The 25,171-nt window shown below is 43.5% G+C and overlaps 3 protein-coding genes and 2 long non-coding RNA genes across 14 annotated transcripts in view; 2 read left to right on the plus strand and 3 right to left on the minus strand.

Annotated features, from left to right (window-relative positions):
• Positions 1–9,649, plus strand: part of AGBL2 (AGBL carboxypeptidase 2) — a 29,413-nt gene extending 19,764 nt beyond the window's left edge. For 3 of the 9 annotated variants that reach the window (XM_083727048.1, XM_083727050.1, XM_083727049.1), the window contains 6 exons: positions 51–239; positions 1,425–1,541; positions 4,206–4,272; positions 6,553–6,744; positions 7,059–7,110; positions 8,426–9,649. In XM_083727048.1, the coding sequence (XP_083583174.1) occupies positions 51–239; positions 1,425–1,541; positions 4,206–4,272; positions 6,553–6,744; positions 7,059–7,110; positions 8,426–8,759 (951 nt within the window). In that variant the 3' untranslated portion in view covers positions 8,760–9,649. The remainder of the gene's footprint in view (positions 1–50; positions 240–1,424; positions 1,542–4,205; positions 4,273–6,552; positions 6,745–7,058; positions 7,111–8,425) is intronic. The other 6 variants (XM_083727054.1, XM_083727055.1, XM_083727051.1 and 3 more) reach the window with 5 other exon arrangements.
• LOC310839300 lies at positions 3,398–6,643 on the minus strand. Its single transcript, XR_014561407.1, has 2 exons — positions 6,532–6,643; positions 3,398–4,095 (listed from the first exon to the last, which is right to left on the minus strand). It is a non-coding gene; the product is annotated as an uncharacterized lncRNA (long non-coding RNA).
• On the minus strand, positions 7,028–11,447 carry LOC310839274. Of its 2 annotated transcripts, none has more exons than XR_014561385.1 (3): positions 11,229–11,447; positions 10,186–10,337; positions 7,028–7,153 (listed from the first exon to the last, which is right to left on the minus strand). It is a non-coding gene; the product is annotated as an uncharacterized lncRNA (long non-coding RNA). The 2 variants fall into 2 exon arrangements; XR_014561386.1 differs by having other exon boundaries at positions 10,186–10,342.
• A 109-nt stretch (positions 11,448–11,556) lies between these two features.
• On the plus strand, positions 11,557–25,140 carry MTCH2 (mitochondrial carrier 2). Its single transcript, XM_083727702.1, has 13 exons — positions 11,557–11,792; positions 14,299–14,383; positions 15,327–15,433; positions 17,888–17,914; positions 18,191–18,247; positions 19,475–19,532; positions 20,265–20,316; positions 20,534–20,593; positions 20,966–21,059; positions 21,541–21,588; positions 22,106–22,173; positions 23,235–23,310; positions 23,828–25,140. Exons 1-13 carry the CDS (start codon positions 11,706–11,708, stop codon positions 23,912–23,914), a joined length of 906 nt encoding a protein of 301 aa, XP_083583828.1. The 5' UTR covers positions 11,557–11,705; the 3' UTR covers positions 23,915–25,140.
• Positions 11,799–12,899, minus strand: LOC310839253 (phospholipase A2 crotoxin basic subunit CBb-like; the record flags this gene model as incomplete). The annotated part of the gene is made up of 1 exon (XM_083727844.1): positions 11,799–12,899. A coding segment is annotated over one exon (564 nt), but the record flags the coding sequence as incomplete, so codon positions are not given.
• Positions 25,141–25,171: the final 31 nt, after the last annotated feature.

The following is a 25,171-nucleotide window of genomic DNA, read 5'->3' on the forward strand; positions in this document are numbered from 1 at the left end:
GCTGGGCTGTGTGCACATTATTGCTTACTCCAGCTTTGCTTGGAGGGAAGCCTTCCCCCAACCCTTCCTCTCTCCAGGTTTTCTCTCTCACACAGTTGCAAAACCAGACTGGGCAGCAGCCCATCTTCTGCTTCACGGGGAAAGGGGAAGGAGGATCTGCAAAGGAAAGGGGAAGCAGAATCGCTACGGGGCACCAGGCACCATCCTGCCAGCAAAGTGCGGCTAGAGTTAGTTGCCAGGTGAGAGGAGGCGCAGCGAGGGAGGATGACGGAAGGAGCACACATCCACCCCACCAGCCAAGCACTGCCTGGGGTGGCCTGCCCCCTGTACCCCTCCCTAAATAGGCTACTGAAAAAGGCAACTAAATGGCACATTGTAGGTCATCAAAAAGAGGCATCTACTTTCTTATTTCCTGAAGATTGTGGGAGGGTGTAATTAGATAGGAAGGCAATCTGCCTGTTCTGTAGCCAGCTCAGCTTGGCATGGCTAAGATTCATCACATATACAGAGACAATTTGATCATTAGCATTTGCCAATGGCACAGGGAGATGGGACCACAGGTGTAAATCAATTTCTTTGGCTTTCTTGTCAGATGGTGGGAAGGGGCAAACCTTCGCTGCAGGTGTGAAAGAGTTGTTTTGAGTGGATGTGACCTACAAGTAGTTTCTGGATTCAAATAAGTTCCACTGAGGGGGCAAAAAGTGGAGGGTACTAGCTTCTTGCTGCAATAGCATCAATGGCATTAGATAACTGACTTATTTTATTGTATCTCTGCTTGTGAAAGAGGAAGCCAATGAACTTTTACCATTGTGTCACCCTGTCCTGTACTCCAAATCTGTTAGCATTAGTAGCAGGTTCTGAGGCCCAGACAAAACCATGCCGATGTTCTTTACCAACTGCTGGTTGGTCATCCTGATCTGATTAATGGATGAGTAATCAATGAAATGACTTTATAAAAAAGATATTGGTGAAAGGACATTTTCATTATTTTGCATTTTAAGACCATTAGCAAGGATTGTGTTTGCAGAACTCTAATTGTCAAGGCACATCATATCAATAGACCACCCATATCCACCTATTTGAATTGATTTGGAATGCATGATGTTCCAGAACTCATGTTTATTATATTGATCAGATGGCAGGCATACATATTTGCCTATATGTACAATATTAAATTGATAAATGTTCACTTCTGTAACTGCAGAGACTATTCAACCTTCAACCATGTGTGAAGTATCTTGTGCTGAATGGGACTCTCTCTGTGTGACCGTTTCCTCCTCTGAATTTCTCGACTCTCCTCTGCTTTTCCTGTTTGAGTGGAATAAGGAGTCTCTGTTAAGAGACCTTGGACAGCATCCCATTGAATCCTTTCACTGTGATTTCAGAGTGAGCCAAGATACCATCTCTCTATTAAATTCCTTTAGGAAAGCACAATTTCTCCAAGTGTTGAAAAAAATCATAGCCTTTCCAAGAGATCATGGAGAGACAACAGTTCAGAACAGAAGAACAAGCAAATGAATCAAGTACTCTGTGTGTGTCAGGTTGGTTTGTGGAATCTAATTTTCTGTTACAATTCACCGTATGCTCAGTGCCTTTCAGATGAAATTTATAAGTGTATTAGTACACTAAAGAACTGCATTACACAATTCATCTTGGAGACTGACCCATGATATGAATAATAAAGGAATGTGCTTGAAATAAATATTTGAAAAATACTTTAAGGAAATGTTAGATTGGATATAGTGTTGAAGCATAAACTTGTTCCCTTTTGAGTGCATATGTTGTAGGTGGCTGCACAAAACATATTGCCACACTACGCATAACGTTTTATCTTAATTACTAAAATAACATGTGAGCGGTGGACCATTTCAGTGGTTATTTGGCGACCATACATTTAGAGAGCTATAACAAGAATTTAATATAGGGCTTTGGTTTTCAACCAGTGTGCCGTGGCACTCTGGAGTGACTTGAGAAACGTTCAGGAGAGACAGGGGAGCTGTCCTTTCATTAACTTATAGCTCATATCTTCCTTCATTATCTCTCTCTTTCCTTCTTAGGATCATTCAGGGGAGCTGGCAGCTTTAACTTGCAGCCCATTATCTTCCCAAAATAAAACAACAGCAAAACTGTTTATCTTCTTAAAATCTTCCCCCCAACAAAAATCCTCCTCTCAGCTTCACTAAGTAACAGTTCCTTAGTTTTACACAGAGGGCTTGAGAAATGCAAGAAAATAGCAAAGTAGCTTTATGGTGTGTGTGCCAAGATGTGTGTGTGCTCTATAAGAAGGGATTTAAAATAACCTTGAAAGTGTCTGTGTTTCCCTCTCCTACCTCCAACATCCCTCCCTCCCTCCTCTTCTCTACATCTCGCCACAGGCACTCCCCTCTTCCTTAACAGTCACCAAACTTTATCAGGACAGGGAGAATGTTGCAGAAAAGGACAGTGTCAACTTACACAACACTGTCAAACTGATAGTTACGTAAATTCAACTAACAAATATACCCACAACGTAACTAGCTGTGTTTAACTATATAAATTCCTTATACATCATATAAACATAACTCTTTTCACATTATCTAATAGAGTAGAAGAAATTAAGGACCAACATTTAGAACAGGAAATAAAAATAGATCAGTTCTTATATGTGTAATGTCCAAATAGAAGCTTTTGTGTTCCACGTATGTACAAATGAATCAATTTTTTTAAGCATAATGTCCAAATAAAAGCTTTTTGTGTTCCACGTATGTCTTAGCGAATACAAGTGTCAAATGCAACAACTTTAAGGAGCAGGCTTGCAAAAAATGAACTTTTCTTTGTAATGTTCCACATCTGCCTTTGCAAAGTATGGTTGTTGTATGCAGCTGCTGTATGCAGGTATCAGACAAAGGATACGAAAGATCTTAACATGTGCCTTTGCAAAATACAGTTGTATGCCGGTGTCAGACGAAAGAACTTAAAAAGTGACAAGGATTCCCGGAATAATAACAAAATATTTCTCCTTCTGATGTTAATCTTGTTTTGCCCTCCCTCTCCCCATTTGCACATTACCAGTAATTTAGGAAAAGGCATGCTGGGGATGCCTTGCGGGATGCATCAGCTCGGTCCTGCAGAGCAGTGGCATTACTTGGGTTCCCGTCGACACATGCGTTCCCACTTACACGTGCCCCAAAAAGGGCACCGAAAAGGGGCATGGCGGAATGGAGTGGGGGCGGAACGGGGAAACCCCCACTTATGCATGTCCTTTAATGGAACCCCAGTGTAAGTGACTTCCACGGAGGAGCAGCAAAAAGAACATGGTTGGTCAAGGGAGCCGTGGACTCAGGTTGAAAACAACTGATATAGGGTATCACAAAGATGACTGACATCACAGCATATAAGAAACTACAAAGAGAGATGCTTGAACCAAGAGCTCTTTTAAAATTGCCAAGGAAATTTAACAAGAATAGAGGGCTGATAAAATGCTTTGGAGAAATCCTACAGTACACTTTGGACACACCAAAGAGAGATGAGAAGATATAAAAATAACCAAACTTTACTGTCAATGGTACTAGAAACCTTAGCACCTAATATAGTTAGTGGGCATTTACTGGAAAATATGTGTGGAGGGAAATAATGGGGTAGGAACACTTACAAAGGAAGTCCCTTGGGTTTGAGTGCATACTTCTAATATGAAAACACTGAGAAAAGGATAAAGAAGGGATCACCGCTTCCCAACATGCAGCAAAACAGGCATATGTGTGCTCTTCACATGATTGATGTCCACAAGTGTACTATACTCTTTCCTATACTTATGCAAACCAATGTAAGAAAAATGCTGCCTATGAGGTACATCTAAAATAAAGTGGTGTTGGAGGCTTTGAGGTAAGTATCAGTCCATACTGAAAGGTAGCCTTTTCAGCATTGCTTAGCTTAGTTTTTGAATTGAATAAAACAAATACGTGATCAAAAGCAGAAAACAGACCCTTGCAAAAGGACAAAGGCAATCTTCCTGGTTGATTGAAGAGAAGAAAGTCTGTTTATCTACAGGAAAGGTAAAATAGGGTATGGAAATGTTTTGGTGAGCAACACCTGGACACACATGGGCAATGAATGTGCCTACATGGTGAAAAAAAAAGACATAGGGTGCACTTTAATATTCATTATGAGGCATATATAAAAATAAGAAAGTCAGATACTGATTTATTCTCTACATTTCTTTTATACAGAACCGAAATCTAGAAAATTCACACTCTACATTTGTGCAAGAAGAAAATGTAGATAAGAAGTATCAAGGTGAGGAATCTATCCTTACACACATTGCAGAAAATGGCTTTTTGGGGGGGGGGGTGTATACATGTCTGTGTTATGGTGAAAAGAAAGTTGTGGCAGACAGGAGCCACTACCATGCCACCATGATTAACTATCATTGCTTTATAAATACACAGACATGATGGGGACAGAAGGCAAAAGTTTACTCCTTTTCCCTAATTTCCAAATTGCACTTGTAGCTAGGCCCATGTAAATCAAGTGATAAATTTCTCTGGATTACATTATAATCAAAGTCTAGTCCAATTCTCATCTAAGGGAAACTAAGTGTCCACTGCCCTTTTTTACAGTGGTGTACATGAGCAAATATATGGATATGCATCTGCTTTTTCATGTACAGTGGTACCTCTAGTTATGTACTTAATTCGTTCCAGAGGTCCGTTCTTAACCTGAAACTGTTCTTAACCTGAAGCACCACTTTAGCTAATGGGGCCTCCCGCTACTGCCATGCTGCCGCTGCACGATTTCTGTTCTCATCCTGAAGCAAAGTTCTTAACCCGAGGTACTATTTCTGGGTTAGCGGAGTCTGTAACCTGAAGCATATGTAACCTAAAGCGTATGTAACCCGAGATACCACTGTACAGGCAACGGCCAACTGACGTGTGATTGCACACGCGCACACAGTTCCAAACCCAAAAGTGACCCCAAAATGCCACTAAAATATCACTAACATAGTGGAATAGGGGTGGGGTGAAAAACTTTATGAAGGCCCCACTAACATGCATGGTATCCTGAATAACCTCTGTGCAAAATGAGGATTGCCTGTACTGTACTGTATATATAAACAGGAATTTTAAAACAGTTTTTGTATACTTCTAAGTACAAGGCAGAGGATGGCATATATTTCTGACAGGAGAGTGGCATCTGTAGTTTGTTAAGGGTACTGGGATTTGTAGCTCTTTGAGGGGTCAACTACAGTTTCCAGAATTCTTTGGAGGATGTTATGTGCCTTAAATGTGTGTTGAATGTGCCTTGAAACGTATAGTGTGGATGTGACCATGTTGCTGCTTTTCAGTTAATAATTTCAAGGTTAGCAAAAAGTGTCTTTCAGCCATCAAATACCTGGATATACAGAAACTTTTAAAAGTTCCATCTGAAAGTTAATAATTAATTAATTAATAATACCCCACCTGTCTGACTGATTTTCCCCAGCAACTCTGTGTGGCTCCCAACTGAATATTAAAAACACAATCAAACATTAAAAACTTCCCTAAACAGGGCTGCCTTCAGATGTCTTCTAAAAGTTGTGTAGTTTTTTATCTCCTTGACATCTGATGGGAGGGCGTTCCACAGGAAGGGCGCCACTGCCTGGTTCCCTGTAACTTCTCGCAGTGAAGGAACCGCCAGAAGGGCCTTGGTCCGGGCTGAATGATGGGGGTGGAGACGCTCCTTCAGGTATACTGGGCTGAGGCTGTTTAGGGCTTTAAATGTCAGTAACATCACTTTGAATTGTGCTTGGAAATGTACAGTACTGGGAGGGAGACAGATGCACCCCACTCAGAAGGGCATTTCACAAATACTGAACTGCCACCAAGGCTCTAACATGGGTCAACACCAACTGGGCACTAGCCAGAGGTGTAACCACCAACAGAGTTTTTACTACTGGTTGTAGGGACTAAGATGGTTGATAGTAGGAGAGGTGCTCTTTTAGGTACATGGGTCTCAAGGTGCCATCATTCACTTATAACCAGTACAGCACTTTCAGGACCCATTTACCAATTTTGCAAGATAGTTGTATTTTAAAAATTCAAAAAAGAAAATGGGATTTGGCATCCACTTGATAAATAAGGCTGGCAATATCCGCTGTTGTGCTTTTGCACACTTTCTGGGTTTTTTCTTTTTTTAAAGTAAGCAGACCACCACCACCCCATGCCCAGAAAAGAAAAAGGTAGTGGAATGTATGGGAGGAGTGAGCATAGGGAGGGGCATAAAACTCAGGCAGCCCAGATGCATTCTACCAAGCTCTACCCGTTGGTATGGAATCGCAATTAAAATTGTGACTGAAAAAGCAGGGCTATTCAGCTCCACTGGGCAGTTGTGGAAGCAGGATGCCACAATTGGATTTTGCCCATATCTTTCTTTGCAGACACTCTAGGGGGCAATATTGAGCTATATCAGAGTATTTGTCACAGACATTTATCTTGCAATGTACTGAATTCATAGCAGAATATAGGCTTTCTGGTTGCAGAGGATATTTTGAAGACATTTTACGTTCCTTCATCTTACCTCTGTCTTTCCACTGTGTAGAACTCACTTTGGGTAAGCAGAACATCCCAATAATTGAACCTGAGATCAAGATCAAGGGTCCCCAGCCGCTCCTCGTAGCTATGATTCCATCAATAGAACAGCGACGGAGCCTCACAAAGTCACCCATCAAACAGCACCCATTTTCCTTCCATTTACAGCCTGATGAAGAACTTCATGAGAAACAGAATGCAGGTACAGGACTGGGGTAGTTAAGCAGACAAATTTACCTGTGAGGTTAAGGGACAGAATGAGCATTTAGGAGTGAATGATCCTAATAAGAAAATTCTGCCAGATGAAGAAGACAAATTTAGGTGTGAATCTGGACAAGATGGGTACTTGTTCTCTTTAATTGGAATGTCTGTCGGACACCAAATCTAAACCATTGTATTAAGTGAAACAAGACATTGAGAAAAATTCACATCATTGCTGACTTTAGTCCAGCCAGAAATGCACTACTCCTGTTTCGTTTTGATTTGGCATTTGTGTTTCCTTTTACTTCTTTACAGGCACTTGTGTTTCATCCGAATGTCCTCGTGGTCTTGGAGTCAAACGACACAGGTACTACCGGGTCAGAACTCCTCCTGGGCACCATGACAGCCTCCTGAAATGGCATTGATTTAATTGTCTTAACTTTAGGCCTTTTCACTTACAATTTACTTACATGATGATACATGTGCAGGAAAACATTACATGTACTTCCAGGAAGCAAGGTGGATTAGTCTTTTGCATCAAAAACAACAAGTGTCTTGTGGCACCTTAAAGGCAAATACATTTATTGTGGCATAAGCTTTTGTGGAATACAGTATACTGCAAATAAGTATTTCATCTGTGTTTTTGGACCTCATTTACAGCCACCCTCATCATGTATACAACCCCCCTCCCACCCCAAGAAAACCATGTGTATGCATTGTTCCCATAAGGAATTGTTTAGTGTTTAAGAGGCCACAAGACGCTTATGGTGTTAGGTTTACAGTTATGTGTGTAGTGTGATGTGAATGCTCTTTACATGCTGAGGCTGTGTAAAGGGCATGTTCTGTACTCACTGACTGTTGCCTGGTGTGTGTGTATTATAATCAGGTTGAACTAGGTGAATTGAGGCTGGGTGGCTAATGTGTGGTGTGATGTAGTTTCTATTTCATGCAAGGTGAAACTTGGAAAGTAGCCTTGGCTAGTTGCTCTTCATTTATCTTTGAGCTATATGATAATTCAACAAATAAAAGGCTACTCGGTTGAGACACACAAAAGTACCGGTAATCTTTGTCAGCATTCCAGCGATTGCTAATCCTGCTTGGTAAAACAACCACCACTGTATTGTATTCTCTCACCTTTTAGAACATGAATGAAAATCAGAAATCAAGGCCAAACTACATGCTTTATTATGCTTTATTGCATATGTTTCAGGATTTTTGTTAAATGGCCGCTGGAAACTTTTTGGGATTAGGACCATGGTAGGGCCCATTTTCTACTGTGTTGCAGTCTAAATGAAATTTGCTCCTGGAAACTGCTTCTGTTGTTAGGGAGAAGCTCCTCCCCTCCCCTCCCCTCCCTGTATACTGTGGTCCTGTTTCTATTCAGGGGTCCTTGCAACTGTTATTTAACAAACAATGCCGCCCAGACATGTTAAATACAATTGCTCAAGTTAAGAGTCTAACCCTGATAACTGACATTTTCCTGCTTTGAACTGCATGAAATGCTAATACCTTTAGGTTGTGGTTAAGTCTTGGTCCCTACTATGTCTTTGTGAAATGAATTTCTTTCACTCTCAATTTATTAATTAATTACAAGTGCTTGTATACCACTTTTTATCTACAATACAGTATTTGAAATTTAATTATTTAAAAGAACTATTTTTCTCCCCCAACCCTTTTTTTAGGTCCATGTGGTGGAATCCTGAAGTGCCTTCTGTGACTTTAATGCTGCGTCGAAGTCTTTCTTTGAAATCTCATAGCATTATTGACAACAAAAACCTGTGGAATCTGAACCAAAGCAGGTCACAGATTATTCCCTACCGAGAATACAAATGGAAACCACTCAAAATTGACTACATGGTTCTGAAGTCTGAAAATGAACATCATGCCAAAGTCAGGGGAACTCCAAACACGATTGGACAAAAATATGCATTACTGAAGAACAGAGAGGCTAATCCAAAGGCAAAGTTTGTGCACAAGGAACATCTTGTGCCCTCCTATGAAGCCATAGACGTTTAATAACTCACAAAGAGTTAACTTGTTAGAAGGAAAGCTGGCACTCTCCTGTTGCAGGCCTATTACAAATGTTTAGCACAAAGTCTACTGCATTTTGATGATGAGAGAGAATTTGGAGTGTTGATAAAGAGGATGGGAGATTTCAGTTGTCTTATTTTTATAGGTTTGTAGCTGAGATTAACTAATATGAAAGGGCAAAGCTTTCCCCCCTGTTAAGACCTTTGGTTAGTACAATGCATTTCAGGAAGAACACATAATTTCCACCTCTATATTTTATTCATAAGGTGAATATGTAGGAAGTACTTGCAAGGAAGTATTGGCAGGTAGGAGGTGCTGAACCTCCTTGCCCGCAGCTTCTGCAGATGCCTCACATGGCTATTTTTAATTATTCCCCACCAAGTCAGGGTTGAAAATCAGAAGAGGGGAAAGATCCAGTGGGCATAGGATGACTCAGTGAGTGTGAGGGGTTAAACAGCCTTTCCCTCATGCTAATTCTCTATAAATTCCACTTCCACCATCAGACACACATTCCCCAACCCTCCACCATTACTTCCCAAATTCACATTTACTGAGGTTGCATGTCATTCCACCATTTTTTTCTTTTTGTAACCCCCCCCCCAAAGTTTCCTATCAAATGTGTACATGAATTATTATTTTAATGATGAAGGGTGAATATCTGAAAACTATTACGTTGAATTAATAATAGATGATTGTGTAGGAGTGGGCACAATAATAACAGAAACAATTCTGTTGCTGTAATGTTGGAACCACACAAGGAAAAAATGCAATACTCAGGTACAAGTTTTGTTGTGTTTTTACCTCTAAAGTGGTACTGTTACTCTTTGTGAGTGAAAAGTATGTATTGTTGAACATTAAACGGCATAGTAAAGGTACTGAAGGTGCAATTCTATTTTTTTAAGTTTTCAGTTGTCATAAAATAATTGTTAGTGTTCTAAAACACATCCAAACAGAACATATTTATGTAGAAATCTATTGAATGATATTTCATTTTGCATAATGTAGCTAAAAACTATTTCTGTGAAGAATCCATCCACTCGGGTGTAAACTTTGATGACCTGTTATAAACAAGTCAGTTGTGTTACCATTAAGATATAATTTATTCTCACTATGAAGATTTTGGATTATAATCCAGGAAGGAACGAAGAAATCTCACATTAAATATGTGTCTGAACTGCAAATGAGAAACAGACTGGCAAATCTACATGCATTTTCCTCTTCCTCTCTTTAGTATTAAACTAGCATCTACTACAATTTGTTTCTGTCAAGTAACTCTTTCACTACCTATTTTTGTCCCAAAATACACAAAAAAATCTAGGAAAAGTACAATTTCATATATTTTTTAATCAGTTATTCTGGCAGGAAAGCGTATTTGAACTAAAATGCACCTTATATGCAGCTATAATTTTACCTTGTTCACTGTCACCTCCTGCCTTTCTTCCCTATGTGTAAGTGCCTTGGAAATTTCCTTCAGTGTCCAAATAATGGGAGAGATGTGTTGGTTTCAAAACATTGGGAATACTTCACCTGTCCACTCCATTTTCCTTGTTGCTATTGCTGCTGCTGTTCTGAGAATGAGAGGGAACTAGTTTTTTTCTGTAAAAGGGCAGGCATGTGCACCAGCAACATTTTAAAAATTAAACAGTCAATGCTTGGTTTTCTCTGGAAAGTGGGAAAGGGAGAGATGATGAAGGGAAAATTACAGTGGGATGGACTTAAAGGATATTACATTTTGAGACCACACAAGAGTCTAGGTGCTGAGCAACAATGCATACGCTCTTCTCTTAACACAAGCTGGAAGTTTTGAAATGCTAGAAGCATTACTTGCTTTGGTAGTATTGCATATTAACCGAATGTGGAAAATTCCTGGGTAATAATTAAAGCACTTTAAAATGAATGCTTGATTTTGGTCTAGGCAGCTTCCCTGAGAGCAAGGATGTCCAAAGTAAGATGAGACTTGAATTGCAAACTAAATAGAGCGGCGGCAGCGGCAGCGCTTGCTTTGTTAGTTAGTTTGACTTTCTGCTAGGAAAGTGATCCTGCGAATTCTTACTGAAGAAGTCCTTTGTAGTCAATATCAACTGTACTACAGTTCTGCCAGGAAGGCATGGAAGTAGAAGAAAAACAACAACCCTGAGTTTTCATTATCCATGAACATTTTAACTAGTAAGCCTCTAATGGTACATAGAGCGAAGAAAACCTAACGATTGCTGAAAACCTGACGTATTGGCGAATAAACTAACTATATTAAACACTTGTTGACTGTCCCGACTTCAATGCCCTCTACTACACATCTGGCGCCTTCCAATGACTTACTTATGTAGCTAAAAGTGGGCGCAGATAGTGTACTCTTCTCGCGACAGCTTCTTCCCTGCCTCTCTCTCTGTAGTGGCTACTCCGATTCAAAATCTACAATTTCCTACCTCTAGGTCAGAAGATTCTTAGCCCACCTACCGTGTGACAGAAAAGCCTATTTTTTACTCTTATTGGCTATCAGAAACAGATCTAAGAAGCACGACGAGAAATGCCAAGAGAAATTCAATGGGGCGGGGAGGGTGTAGAGTTGTGTACAACCGTAGTCCTCGCTGACACTTCAGTTCTAGACCCTTTTTACCACCGAGCTGCAATCTATAGAGCGGCGACCATAGAGAATCATAGCTTTCGGGTTGGTTGGTTTTTACCGGAAGTTCAGGCTGCAGGTCACTGTCAATATTGCTCCCCTCCCATAGGCTAGGCCTATCGCGCTCTAGAAGTGGCGGAAACAGGGACTAGCTGGAACCGGAAGTAGTTGGAGTGGGAGGGGAGGGAAAGGACGTGGAGGCAGCGGCTCGAGCCGTATCTTCCTCTACCGCAGGTCACGTGGAGGTGGCGCGGTAGCCTCTGCTTCCACCTCCCCCCCACCCCCTCGGCGGAGCCCGGCGCGGCTGCAGCATGGCGGACACGGCCTCTCAGATGCTGCTGGGCTCCGGCCTCACGGTGCTCTCGCAGCCGCTCATGTACGTGAAGGTGCTCGTGCAGGTGAGGCCTTCAGTCCTGGCAGGTTTTCCTTGCTCGTGAGGGCGACGAAGGGGGCGGCACTGAGTGGGTGGGAGGAGGTCAAAGAAGCCCCAGGTCGCCTCCCGCCCTCGCTCACTGGGGAAGAAGTTGCCTCCTCGCTCCCAAACGCGTTTCCATAGCAGCGCCCCCCCCTCCCCGCGTAGCCAGCAGCCCCTCAAAGTAGCCGAGTCGCCCTTCGCCTTTGGTCGTATCCGGGCCTTGCTTTGCTTCAGACTTCCTTTTCACAGGGCGGCGGCTGCTCGCCTCCCTGCCCCGAGGCGTAGCAGCAGCAGCAGCGCCGCCGCCCCGGCGGAGGAAAAAGAAAGCCGCTCGTAGGGCCGCGGGAAGCGCTTCCTCACTTTCGCATCATCCAGGCAGCAGGCGCCGTCATTTGCAGTGCAACTTCGCTTTTGAGTCTTTCTTTATTGCGCTGCCTAGAACCGCAGGTGTTGAGGTGGGTCCGGCGAGGGGAGCCCTTAGGAATCAGCAGCCTCCGCCTGTTCTCTTCCAGAGTTGCTTGGTTACTTACGAGGCCCCCCTCGAGACTGGTCGAGGGGAAAGACTTCCCCAGGGTAGAATTTCAGTCCAGTTGCGGTGAACGGCTGGGCAAGGGTCCCTGGGTCCTTTGCAGAGAGCCTCCCTGTTGTAGAAAGAATGCTTCCTGCGGGGTTTTGCTGCTGTCAAGCACTCCGCCAGCTGCTTGTCACACTCGCATGCCATCCTGCCGCAGATACTCGTGGACTGGCATTCCGTCTCTGATCCGTTGCACGAGAGTTTGTAACGCTGCCACTTTACCCTGCGGTGACACTTTAAGGAGACCCTGGCGTGGCGGTAACAGCAGTCATGAATGAAACAGCACTGATCCACTGCATCCACAGGGCTTCCAGAACCACCAGTTCCACAGTAGCAGCCATATAGATTGAGTCCTAGCAGGGGGATTTGCAACCGGTGCCGGTAACACCAGAGGGTCAAAATCAGATCCAAGACACTGCGTTTCTCTCGCTTGCTGCCTTTGCTGTGTCCGCATTCCTGAGAGAACAAAATTGCCAGTGCTAGCCACAGAACAATCCTCATTGCAGAAGCCAATGTTTAATTTTAGCCAGTTTCAGACTGGCATACCTCACTCAAATGTTTTTGTGAGCCTGGCTGATTTCTGAATCTGGATCAGTTTTCTGCACTGGTTTTATGTGTGCCTCGTATTCAAATTTGTCCTCTTCTCATTTTTATTGGTAGCATTTCGGACACTCCCAGTAGTTCCAGCCTCAAGAACTTCTTTATTTAGTATATTTGGCTGCATGCTGCTTTTGGCCAGCTGTGGCTTTGTACTTGTATCATCATTGGCTGAAAAGCATAGCTGCCCCAGGTACAACAGCCCTGTCTGTTAAAATATTTAACAGCCTGCATATCCACCTTCTAATAAAAAATGCAGGAACGGGAAGCACATTAGCATTTCTGAGTTTGGATACACAAATTCCTATAATATAAGGTTCAGAATTTAAGGACAAAAGACAATTGTGAGGCTTCCTGTTATTAACCTCACAGTGGTTCTCATATGATTCACTACACAGAGGATATGTGGAGCTATGTAGTGGGATATCTATCTCAAAAATAAATACCGCCTACCTCTGCCAAGAAAGCACATTGTCTTCTTTGGTAAATTGGACTTGTCAAACACAGTATCCAATTTGTCCGTAAAACTTTTTGCTAAATTGCAGACCTTGATAATGTGAGTTATAAACTATGGAAAACATGTTGCCTAGTATGATATATTGTGACAAATCAAGTGGCTATTCACAGCATAAAAAGCAAAATAGCTCCATGTTCTCAACTAGTTGTTTAACATTTAATCACAGCAAACGTATCTTCAGAGTCACCTAGATCACATCAAGGACAAACATTTTAAAATAACTTTACCTGGTTGGAAAAAATGCAAGGGGGAATCACTTTGGAGCAAAGAAGTGGGGGAATATAGTGTGGTGTCTGTGGAGATATATGTTTGGTCTGTAGCTACAAATTTTATTTAAAGTATTTATTTCCTGTTCTTTAGCCAAAAAGATTCCCAGAACATCCTACGACAATCACTAGTAAGACATATATATGTATAGCACTAAGAGATGGCACCTGGTATATTATTGGCTCTGAGCTTGCTTGCTTTCTTGCACACTGTTACTCAAACTTAGGATCATTAACAAGTAATACTCTGCCAGACTTTCTGCTGAGCTGCAGACCACCCAGACATTTAATGTGAGCTACGAACTATTACCATTTTCTGAATATAGTGGTTTTAGAACTTTAAACTTGCAGTTAGTAGCACAGCCATAGAATTCTAAGAACAAAAAATTGATCATATTTTCTCTTATGGTTCAGTTTTCAAATGTCCAGTGAGTGGAACAGCCATAGTTGTTCACTGCTAGGGAATGTTGGGGTTATTCCTTGGGGTGCTGTTCACACTGTAGAGCTTGCTGCAGGCTGTTTCTTTATTTTGAAGGTGGGATATGAACCCCTCCCTCCAACTCTGGGAAGAAATATCTTTGGGCGACAGGTCTATCAGCTGCCTGGTCTCTTTGCTTATGGTGAGTGCATAATGTATAAGATTTGTGAATGAGCCAGAAAGACTTAAAGCAGGATTGGATTGCTGTAATTGCTGCACTGCACTTGGCGGTGCCCTACGCCTTTGAAGCAGAGCTTCTCATGTGTACAAGAATTAGCTAGAGATCCTGCAACTGTTGGAATAGTGGTAGTTTATAAAGGTAAAGTGGTGAGTCTCAACTCTCAAGAAGCTTCAGTGCTACAGCCATGATCATTGGCTTTTGACTTCATGCAGTGAGACAGAGTTAGAATAACAGGAAAGTACAATGTTTGGGCATCTGAGCCTCTCTCTTCCTGTAGCCTATTGCCCTTCAAGTATCCTTCATATGATTTAGCCTGTGCATGCATGTGCATGTCCCAGCAATGCCACACTTCATGCCCCGACTTGTATATTATTGGCTCTGAGCTTGCTTGCTTTCTTGCACACTGTTACTCAAACTTAGGATCATTAACAAGTAACTTGTTACTGCAACCCAGAGATGGGGGAGCTGTGACCCTCTAGATGTTGTTCAACTTCCTAACCAGTTGGCAACATCTGGGAAACCTGTGACTTTCCCTCCTTGTTGTAGAGGATGGCAGAGTTTGGGAAGGGCAAGCTGGGTTCTGGTGCATGCTGACATTATTTTAAGTGTAGTCCAATGTTCAGTTAAGCATGCTGAAATAAATAGGACATGAGCATGCTTTGCTGTGCAGGAGATTATGCCTGCAGCTGTGTATCGTGACCTTTGTACTGAAGTTTCTAACTTGGCATCAGGCCCAGTCTTCTCTAGCATAGGATAGGCCGAGTTTTAAATAGTTTTGCATCCCTAACTTCTTTTTTTTAAACACATTTTTGAGTGCTGGAATCTCCTCTAGGCAGGTGGGTGAATGGGGTGAGCAGTCAATGTTGAGTATTATCTTTTAATCTGTATTGACTTCTGTTTTTAGCTAAACACATTATGAAGATTGATGGAAGGGCTGGACTCTTCAAAGGTTTGACTCCTAGACTCTGCTCAGGAGCTATCGGCACTATAGTGCACAGTAAGGTTTTACAGGTACTATATAATTTTATTCTATAGCAACATTAGTATGCTAAACATTTCACAATCTGATAAAGTCAGCTAAGCCCTGCCAATAAGGTGTTAGTTGCCTTTTTAAGGCAGTGAAAGTCGTTATTTGGAACACCTATAGAACAGTGTGCAACTTCAGGTATTATTCCCACCTTCCCTAGACTCATGTTGCGTTCTGTGGCTTGTCAGAGATTGGAAGGAATGCTTGCTATGGCTAATATGAGGAGGGTGTTTGTAGTTGTCTAGGATTAATCCTTAGTAAACACAGTGGGCTGTTTCCACATGGAATTTATCACTTGAATGAGTTTTATCTGCTCCCCTCCTTCTCTTGTGTGCTCCCATTCATTAAATTGCATCCTCTTCAGTGTAAGGCCAAATTTCCAGTTGTCTTCAAATAATCCGGGTATGGTATGTACTCAGCATTCACACAGGGGTTGTAAACTAGCTTAAAGCCTTGGCAGACAAAATTTGTCCTTAGAGCACCAAAGCATAGCTTGGCATTTTATGGCCCAAGCCAACAACAGTTCCAAATAAAGGTATTTGCAAGTTATACTTTTTGGTTGCTGCCAATAGTTATTGTGATTGATGCTGAGAGTGAATGGGAAGATACTTGACAGTTTCATGGGGTGGTTTCCAGCAAAGTATTTTATTAGTGCAAGGGCTTCTGGCTGTGCAGCAGAACTTCCCTTCCATCTCCTCTCCCCATGCATCCTCTAAATGTGTTCCAGGGGTTACCCCAATCCTCTGAAGCAGATTTTGGGAGGGTGCACGGGTGAGGAGAGGGAGATGAAGTTCTGTTGCACTAACAGAACTACTGTTTTGGATACGACCCATGGTTTTGACCATACAATCAGGTCTCTGAGCATCAAAACTGTTTATTTATAGGATGCACCATTTTGATCTAAATTTAGTTTAGCCTTGTTTTCTGTGGACTGCCTGGATTGCTACTGTGGCCACTTGGTTGTGTCAACCTGTAAGTAGCAGTTTCAGTTTCTAAGGCTGTTTCTCTGCTTTTAGTTACACAGAAGAACTAGATTGGCAGATGACTTAAATGCACATTGCTTTCAATAATTAATCTGTGAAGAATCCTATATAACTCATAGATATATAAGTAGTGTTGTTGACTTAGAATACATCTTGGAGAAATCACTGAACATATTGTGGAATAATAGTTGCAGAGTAACATGCAGGTTTTTATAGGTATATGAAAATCCTTCAGAAGTACCGTATTTTTCCATCTATAAGATGCCCCCATGTATAAGAGGACCCCTATTTTTTCAGCCCAAAATTAAGAAATAAATATTTTAAACTTTCTGTGTATAAGACGACCCCCAATTTTAAACTTTAAAAATTTGGGGGAAAATATAGTCTTATACATGGAAAAATATAGTATGTATTACTTTTCCCCAAAAACTCAGCTGGCTTGCAATAAGAGTACAAGAAGTAACATGTACTTTCTTTTCATTGGGAATAATTCAAGTAACAATCTTGAGGACATTTTTGAGACAGAGGGCATGGAAAATTGAAATATATTTAAAAAATTAAAAAATTGTCCAGTAGCACCTTAGAGACCAACTAAGTTTGTTCTTAGTATAAGCTTTCATGTGCATGCACACTTCTTGAGATACACTGTATCTGAAGAAGTGTGCATGCACACAAATGCTTATACCAGGAACAAACCTACCGTATTTTTCGCCCTATAGGACGCACCGTCCCATAAGGCACACCTAGTTTTTTTGGGGGGAAATAAAGGAAAAAAATTATTTCCCCCCCAGGCGTGGGGCTGGGGCGGGGGAGGCCCTAGCTTCCCCCGACCCCAGCCCCAAAACAGGCAGCTCTCTGCAAGCCGTGGGAGCCCAGCGCTGGCTCCCGCTGCTTGCTGAGAGGTCCGCGAAGCCTGGACGCGCTGATCTCAGCATGCACAGGCTTCAGGCAACCCTTTGCAAGCAGCGGGAGCGCTCCCGCTGCTAGCGGAGAGGTCCGCGAAGCCTGGACGCGCTGATCTCAACGCGCGCAGGCTTCGGCATGCAGGCAAATCTCCGCAAGCAGCGGGAGTGCGCACTGACCCGTCTCGCTCTCCAGGCTTCAGCGAAAGCCTGCATTCGCCCCATAGGACGCACAAACATTTCCCCTTCATTTTTGGAGGGGAAAAAGTGCATCCTATAGGGCGAAAAATACGGTAGTTGGTCTCTAAGGTGCTGCTGGACATTTATTATTATTTTTTTTATATTTTGACAGCGTCAGACCAACACGGCTACATACCTGAATCTAGAAGCATGGAATATTCTTATTCTTATTAATTAAATTTATTAGATACCTTTTCTTGCAATCCAATTGTGGGAATGGGAAAGTGAATGCAAAGACAATTAGGTATGCTTAAAATGCTGAGAATGAGAAGATAAGCCATGGGCTCATTTTTCTCTGTTTTCCTACTTCTAGCGCTGCCAGGAAGCTGATCAAGTTGAGGTAAGTAGGTTCTTAGCTTTTATTTGTTTGCATGAGTTGCTTCTCCCTTTCCCACCCAAGTGATTGCTCCTCTATTTCCCTTCCCTGAGCTCATGGGTATTGGGAGGTGGCTGCTGCCTGTATCAGATGGTATGTAGAGCAGTGCATTCTCTGGGAGTTCGGGGGTTCTCCAGAATATCTTCCATCCAGAATTAGACAGCACAACAAGATGCCTTCTACAGACAGCACTGGAAATGCCGTCACCCCGTGACTTCTGATGCTCATTTTTCTCTCCAGGACCCAGGGATCAGCCCCAAGGAATCCTCGTCCTCCTTAGAGCAAGTTGTTAAGGAGGTAAGAGATGGATTCATTTGTCATGGGCTAAGCTGGGATGTATTAGGATTTCACATGCACAGGTGCCAGGGTTGAATGGTGACAATCTGTTCACTGACAGAACTGATCAAGCATTGCATTTTGGTTAAATTAACATGGGCAGCCTCCAGGAATAGGAGCCAAGTTTGGCTCACCTTCAAAAGAGGCACTGCCACCTACCCACTTCTAAAAGATGCTGGGGGAGCAGCAGGGTGTGTGAGGTGAATGACTGGGTGGCAAAGACAAGTCAGGCAGTGGGGAACCCTTTAGAGCAGCGGTTCTCAAGCTGTGGGTCCCCAGATGTTGAACTACAACTCCCATCATCCCTGAGCTCTGGCCTTGCTAGCTAGGGGTGATGGGTGTTGTAGTTCAACAACATCTGGGGACCCACAGGTTGAGAAAGGCTGCTTTAGAGCCTATGGGGCCCTTGGTTGGTGCCTGGCAATGGTGCAGAAGTGTCCCACATTGCAGCCTGCCAGTTTTGTTCCATATCAGTGAACAGAGGCCAGGAGAACTGACTTTAAGCATGCAATATTAGGTTGTAATTAGCCCAGGGTTCTCCTTGCCCGAAGGAGCAATTTATTCTCTCCTCCCATTGTGCACTGTCCTGGGGGTTCTCTCAATCCTCCAGAGCAGATTTTAGGAGGATGTGACAGGAGGAGAGGGAGGGCAAGTCCTGTTACTTGAGTGGAAATCCTTGCATTGGCTTCTATGGGGGGGACTGGGGGGGAAAGCACATTGTACCTTGGGCAGGGCTTCTGCTGGTGAGTTTGTTAGGTGAATCCCACCCAGTATGACAGGATGTCTACAAGCTGTTTAAAGGGGAGTGTACATCCAGGCACAGAAGTCCTAAAACTAGAGAGATGAGGCACCTAGAAAGAGCCCTTCCAGTGTGCTATAGTGGGCAATAGGATGCACTTGGAAAGTCTGTGCCTAGCGTGATAATAGAGCAAAGCCCTGTCTCTAAATGAGCTGAAACCTGTGGCTCGGCTGAAATTGGCTTTGATTGGTAGAGGAATTATAAACTCAGTTTTAACCTCAAAGTGCAGCTCCTTAACACAAATGCTTCGAGTTGTAACTCACACTAAGTGACAGCCATTAGGTGCTTTAGTGGAACCTTGTCAGATGGGGAGCGTTCTGTCACCTGAAATCTTGCCATTTCCTTGGCTAGCTTTTTGCTGATGTTTTTGCCATTCCTTTTGGTCATAGACTTCTCAAGAGATGATTGCACGTTCTGCTGCTACGCTAGTCACCCACCCTTTTCATGGTAAGTAGGGGCCAGTAGCCCTTTGGTCACTGCCAGCACACATTTACCTCCCTGGCAACAAGAAAGAGGAAAGTCATTCACCAGCCTTTCCTTGTTACATTCAGGTCCCTTCATGGTCATTGTTTTTTGTGCTTCGGGTATCCATCTTGCACAGTGCTGGCTTTGATCAATTGTCTGATATGTAATTATTTCCTGATGACATTTATACTCCGTTTTTCCTAATCAGCTGAAGGTGCCTAACAAAATGAGTCAAAACACACTGGAAGCCACTGCAGCTGTTTCAGTAAGGGGGTCACATGGTCCCTGTACGCAGCCCCTGTTAGCAGGCTGGCTGCAGCATTCTGCCAATTGTAGCTTTCAAAAGCAGCCCAATGCAGAGAGCATTGCAGTAATCCAAATGTGATGTCTATGAGGCAAGTGTTGTCGTGACCAAGAATGGGCATAGTGGGCACACTGGTGTCAGCTAGGCAAAGGCATTCTGGCCACAGCTGTCACTTGGGCATCCAAGGTCATAGCTCCTTTCCATGAGCCTGAATTTTCAAGGGGCATTCTATCCCATTTAACTGTGGTTGAACCCCTGTTCCTGAACCAGGGGCATATCTGTCCTGAGTTAAGCTTCAATTAGGAGAGTGGCGAAGTAGTGTGTTCCTGTGTTGGCCTGAGTAGGCGAAAGAGAGTGGGGAGGATCCTTGCTGATGTAATTTCCCTTTTCCCTCCGTCCTTGTCCTTCAGTGATCACGTTGAGGTGTATGGTGCAGTTCATTGGCAGAGAGACCAAGTACAGGTATGTGCATATTTGTGACCAGGCGGCTTCCTTTGGACTTTAGCCCACAAGGCCAATGCCTTTTTTGTAGGAGAAGTTTAAAAGAGGCCAGGGAGCAATTAGTGTGTGAGCACAGAGGTTTCCTGTCATTGTTGAAGTTGAAAACGGGGAGGGGGTCAGGGAGAGCCACTTGTTTCTTGATTTCTGAGAGTAAATGAATTTCTTTCTTAATTTTCAGTGGGGTATTGAGCTCCTTTGTCACCATTTACCGGGAAGAGGGCATCTTGGGATTTTTTGCGTGAGTACTTCCTTGTGTGTGTGGGGGGGGGTGAACTTCCTTTTGTACCTGCCATGGTTGTTGGTTCATGGGGGACATGGGGAACAGGGAGGGACAGAGGGCGAGTCCAATTATGGCCAGAGCTTGTGGGAGGCAGAATGTTTGACTAGTTGAAACTTTGGTCTAATTCAGCCGAGATTTTCTTAAGCAGATTGTTATCTTTCTTGGGATAATGTGTAACATTGTTCTTTGCACTAAAGTTGATCAGCCTCCCATCATGGAAATACAGCCAGGCTTTCTGCCTCACACACTGGAGGGTAGCGTGCATATGTATGTAAGATGTTTTTTCCAGGCAGTATGTGGCCTCACTTATCAGTTTTTTTCCTTTTCCAGGGGCCTTATTCCCCGCCTGCTTGGGGACATCCTGTCCTTGTGGCTCTGTAACATGCTGGCCTACCTCATCAATACCTATGCACTGGAGAATGGGGTAAGTAGTGTGATGTATGGGGTGTGGACAATGGAGGCAGGAGGACAATGAAAGGTTTCCTCCCCTAGCCTTGGTCAGCTTGAAAGGTCCCTATCATGGTCCTGCTGCACATCCTCCTGAGCAATACAGTGGAACCTCAGGTTATGTTATCCTCAGGTAATGTAAACTTCGGGTTGCAAAAGCGGCAAACCTGGAAGTGTTTCGCTGCGCGCACATGTGCAGAAGTGGTCTCTCCGGTTGCGAAAACTTTGGGATATGGCTGGACCTCCTGAACGGATCCCGTTCACAACCAGAGGTACCACTGTATATCCTTTTTGTCCTCAACCTCTGAATGTGGTTGTATGTTGCTACCTCCATTACATCTAGTAATTTCAGGCAGCTCCTTCAGATTTTGCTCCAATGCAGGGATTATGATGGACTTGGGAGTGACTACTCTTAATTGAGGAACAGGGGTCAGTTACTTTATTTCTCTTCTTTCTAGGTCTCCACCATGACTGAGATGAAAAGCTATTCTCAGGCTGTCACTGGAGTGAGTGCACAGTTCATTTCTCTTTCCTGTGGGAAGAGGGGGTGGGTTGTGTCCTGAGGATGTGAGCGTAGGCTTGAGCACTTCATCCTGAAGCTGGGGGTGATGCTGGTGATGTCCTGTGCAAGAAGCCTTGCAAGCTGTACACCTCAGGATCTCTGTTCAATACCTTTGAGATCCGTCTGATCTCTAGTGCTGAGCTCTTAAGTAGGTGCTGTTGCTTGGCTCAAACTACTGTTCGGCTTAAGCTGAACAATTACCAGCCATTTCATTTTATCTGCTTCGTGATTGCTGTGAACTCCTGTCCTGAAACAGAATTGCGACTGCAATAACGCTTCACTGCCCTGTGGAGCTCCTTCTCTCTAGCCTAAGACATACTCCCTGCAACTACAGGGTGACTGTTCGATTTGCTGTAGCTCTAAGAAGGTTCTGCCATTAACAGGCCATCAGCTGGGTGGGGCTTGTGAAGGAAAACTGAGGGCTGTTTTCACTGGTGTATTTTGCTGTATTGTATCTACAGTTCTTTGCCAGTATGCTGACTTACCCCTTTGTACTCGTCTCAAACCTGATGGCCATTAATAGTTGTGGGTGAGTGCAGAGTCTGATTTCTCTAACTTGGCTTTTGATTGTGTGTTTTCAAATGTATAATACAAGCAGTTCAGTCTCATTTATTCTTGGTTTGTCAGGTCCCTTTCCTTCATGAAGCAATGAGAGTTTTAGCAATGTGCTGCATCTCGCATCTGTTCTCTTCATATTTTCAGCAGCTGCTTTTCAGTGTTTAGGTACCACAACCCACAGAGCTTGAAAATAAAGCATCTGACATGGAAAGTCTCCTAGAATAGCTCTTAAGGGTTTAATTTAAAAGTTCAGTGGTCACAGAGCCATCTCCTTCACTGCGCCCTGCCTATGTTCAAAATAGTTGTGGCTGGAGATGCAGCTAAGGACTTCTAAAAATTTGAACCTGGCTTTCAATCTTGTGGTCATCTGCAAATCCAGTAAATATTTTTAAATTCATGTGGACACTACAGGTCTATTCAATAGATTTCCAATCTCAAGAGAAAATAAGGGATCTGTCCTGTTTCTGCCCGTTGTCAAGCTTTTTTATTATTCATTTTTATCTTACTACAGTACATGGTTTATGGGTGTTGATTCTATGAGAAGGGGGGAAATGTTTGTATTTTTCTTCACTTATCTCTACATTATTCAAGATTTTATAAACCTCTTGCATTCTCCTCCGAACTCGTGTTTTTGTTTTTGTTTTACACTCTCTGGACAAATAATTTTGCTTTGCTTTACACCAGAGCTGACTCATCATGGTAGTAAAGATGGGCTTTGGTTATCTGGGTGCCTTGCCTTGTACAGCACAGCAAAAAGCTGGCTGCAAGCCTGAACTGCTGGTGTACAAATGCATTTCTATCTAGAAGGAACAGACCTTTTACTTTGCTCATTGATTCAGACCTGTGTCACTCTCCTTTTTTTAATATAAAAGCTCAGCCTGAATGTTCTTCGAAGTAATTGCTCTAGTCTAGAAGTTGCATCTGGGCTACTGTTTCCCAAGTGACTATGAAACTAGAAATGGATGTTCTGCACATGGGATATTGTTGGTGAGCCATTTTGGTAAATTACCCTGGTCTCTTACTGTTTTTCAGGCTCGCTGGTGGCCTCCCTCCTTATGCCCCAGCCTACTCGTCCTGGTTACACTGCTGGAGCCAGCTACAGGGGGAGGTATGTCTGTCTTGTCTGCCCTTTCATTAGAGGACCATAGCATATTGCCCTTGATGTGGGTGGGAGAGGAATAATTGGCAATACAGAGTCCCCCTCTCCAATTCTTCCAGGGGTTTTGGCCGTTGGGTATACCAGCCTCCCAGGCAAGGATGCCAGACCAAGATGTCACTGTGTGGCTTGGGGTGCCCTCACCTCTTCTGGGTGCATTCCAGCTGCCACACCGTGTTGATGTTCCACGGTGGGCAAGCTTCATCATCATGGGGCTTAGTTTTATGGTTGGGAGAGCCTTGAAATAGGGAGCCCTCTCCAAGCTCTTTCTTTCTTCAGGAAAGAAGAGAGAGAGAGAGACTCTGCCCCCACTCCAGTTAAAACAGATTACCCCTGACAGAATTTGACCCTCAATAGGGGGGAAAAACCCCTCTGTATTTGTTGCTGGAAAGATGCTGGACCTCTGTCCCCAAAGTCTCAGTCTCTATTCACATTCTCTCTCATGCCTCCTTTTTCCTCGTGTTTTCAGGGTAACATGAGCAGAGGGAACAGCCTGTTTTTCCGGAAGGTGCCTGCAGGGAAGCGGTATGTGTGGGAAGAGAAGAGATTTCACTGAGCCCGGGGCCTCTTGCAGCCGCTCCAGATGCACAGAATGATGGCAGTGTGTTGATTTCTATACAGTTTTTTAAAAAAGAAAAATAATCAAATTAATCTTGGGCAATGGACCTGGCTGTGAGCATGACTTAATGACAAGTGTGATGGGGGAAGTTTCATTTCTGTCTCTCAGATCGGTGGAAGGCAGCAGGGGCAAGGATGACAGGAAAGCTACCCCTGTCAGAGGAAGAAGAAAAAAAAGACGGCTTACACTGTTGGGAATGTGGAAAGTTCTTTTCCTTTTCCCGAGAGCACTGATGTCTTGTGTTGATGGGAATGCTATCTTTCTCCCCAGCTCCTACCTTCTGATGGTACCATCCCAGGACTACTGTGGGTTGCTGGGGGAAAGTGGACCAATATTTTTTCCCTCCTGTCCCCAGACAGTACAGCTCTTAGCCTTCTCCCCTTCAAACATTTTGTTATATTCAGGCATGAAAAGATTGCTGGCAAATTGCTAGCCCTGCTTGGCTGTGCAGGGAGTTAAGCATTATGGAAGCTGTGGTGGGCAAATCAAGCATGTATGCTGTCACCAAGCAGATCTGGAGTGTGCCTCTAAATTTCCTTGGCAACACTCTTGTGATAGCCACCATGGAGAATGTTGCTTGAAATGGTTCCACACTGCCATTGCATTGGGGGGGGGGCGTGTTTCAGGGCAGATGCTCACTGTGTGCAGGCTTCCTCCCCTTACCCAATCAAGCCACTGCAAGCAGTCAGATTTGTGGTGGAAATGACCCGGTCCGGCCATTAAGAGGTGGTGTGCACAAGGCTCCCACACAGTGACAGCTGCCATATTGTGATCCAAATTGGCCTCTCTCTGGTCACAGTAATTTGTGAATTGGGCCTCCACAGCCGAAGTGTTGGGGCACTCTGAGGAACAAGTCCCTGCATCTCATCTGCTACTGTTTCAGGGGTTCTGAACAAACTGGGGGTGGGGGTGGGAATAGAAAGCTACTGTCTTCTGAAAGTGTTTTTCCAAGAGGATTGAAATGTGTCAAATGCAGTCTATTGGCCATAAGAGTTTCTAGAAGAGGTGAATTCTTATGTGTCTGTGCCTAGCAAAATTGCTCTTTGAAAGCATGACCGTGAAACCACTGGCAGTGCGGAATGTGACGTGTTAACTCAGTATGCTACTAGGAAAGTCTCTATTAGCATTCTTTGTTAATAAAGTTGTAGACAGTGTAACCAGAAGGCATAATTCCTGTAGGCTTTTGTTCTCGTA

This window comes from Podarcis gaigeae (assembly GCF_964106915.1).
Source record: "Podarcis gaigeae genome assembly, chromosome: 1".
NCBI lineage: Eukaryota > Metazoa > Chordata > Lepidosauria > Squamata > Lacertidae > Podarcis > Podarcis gaigeae.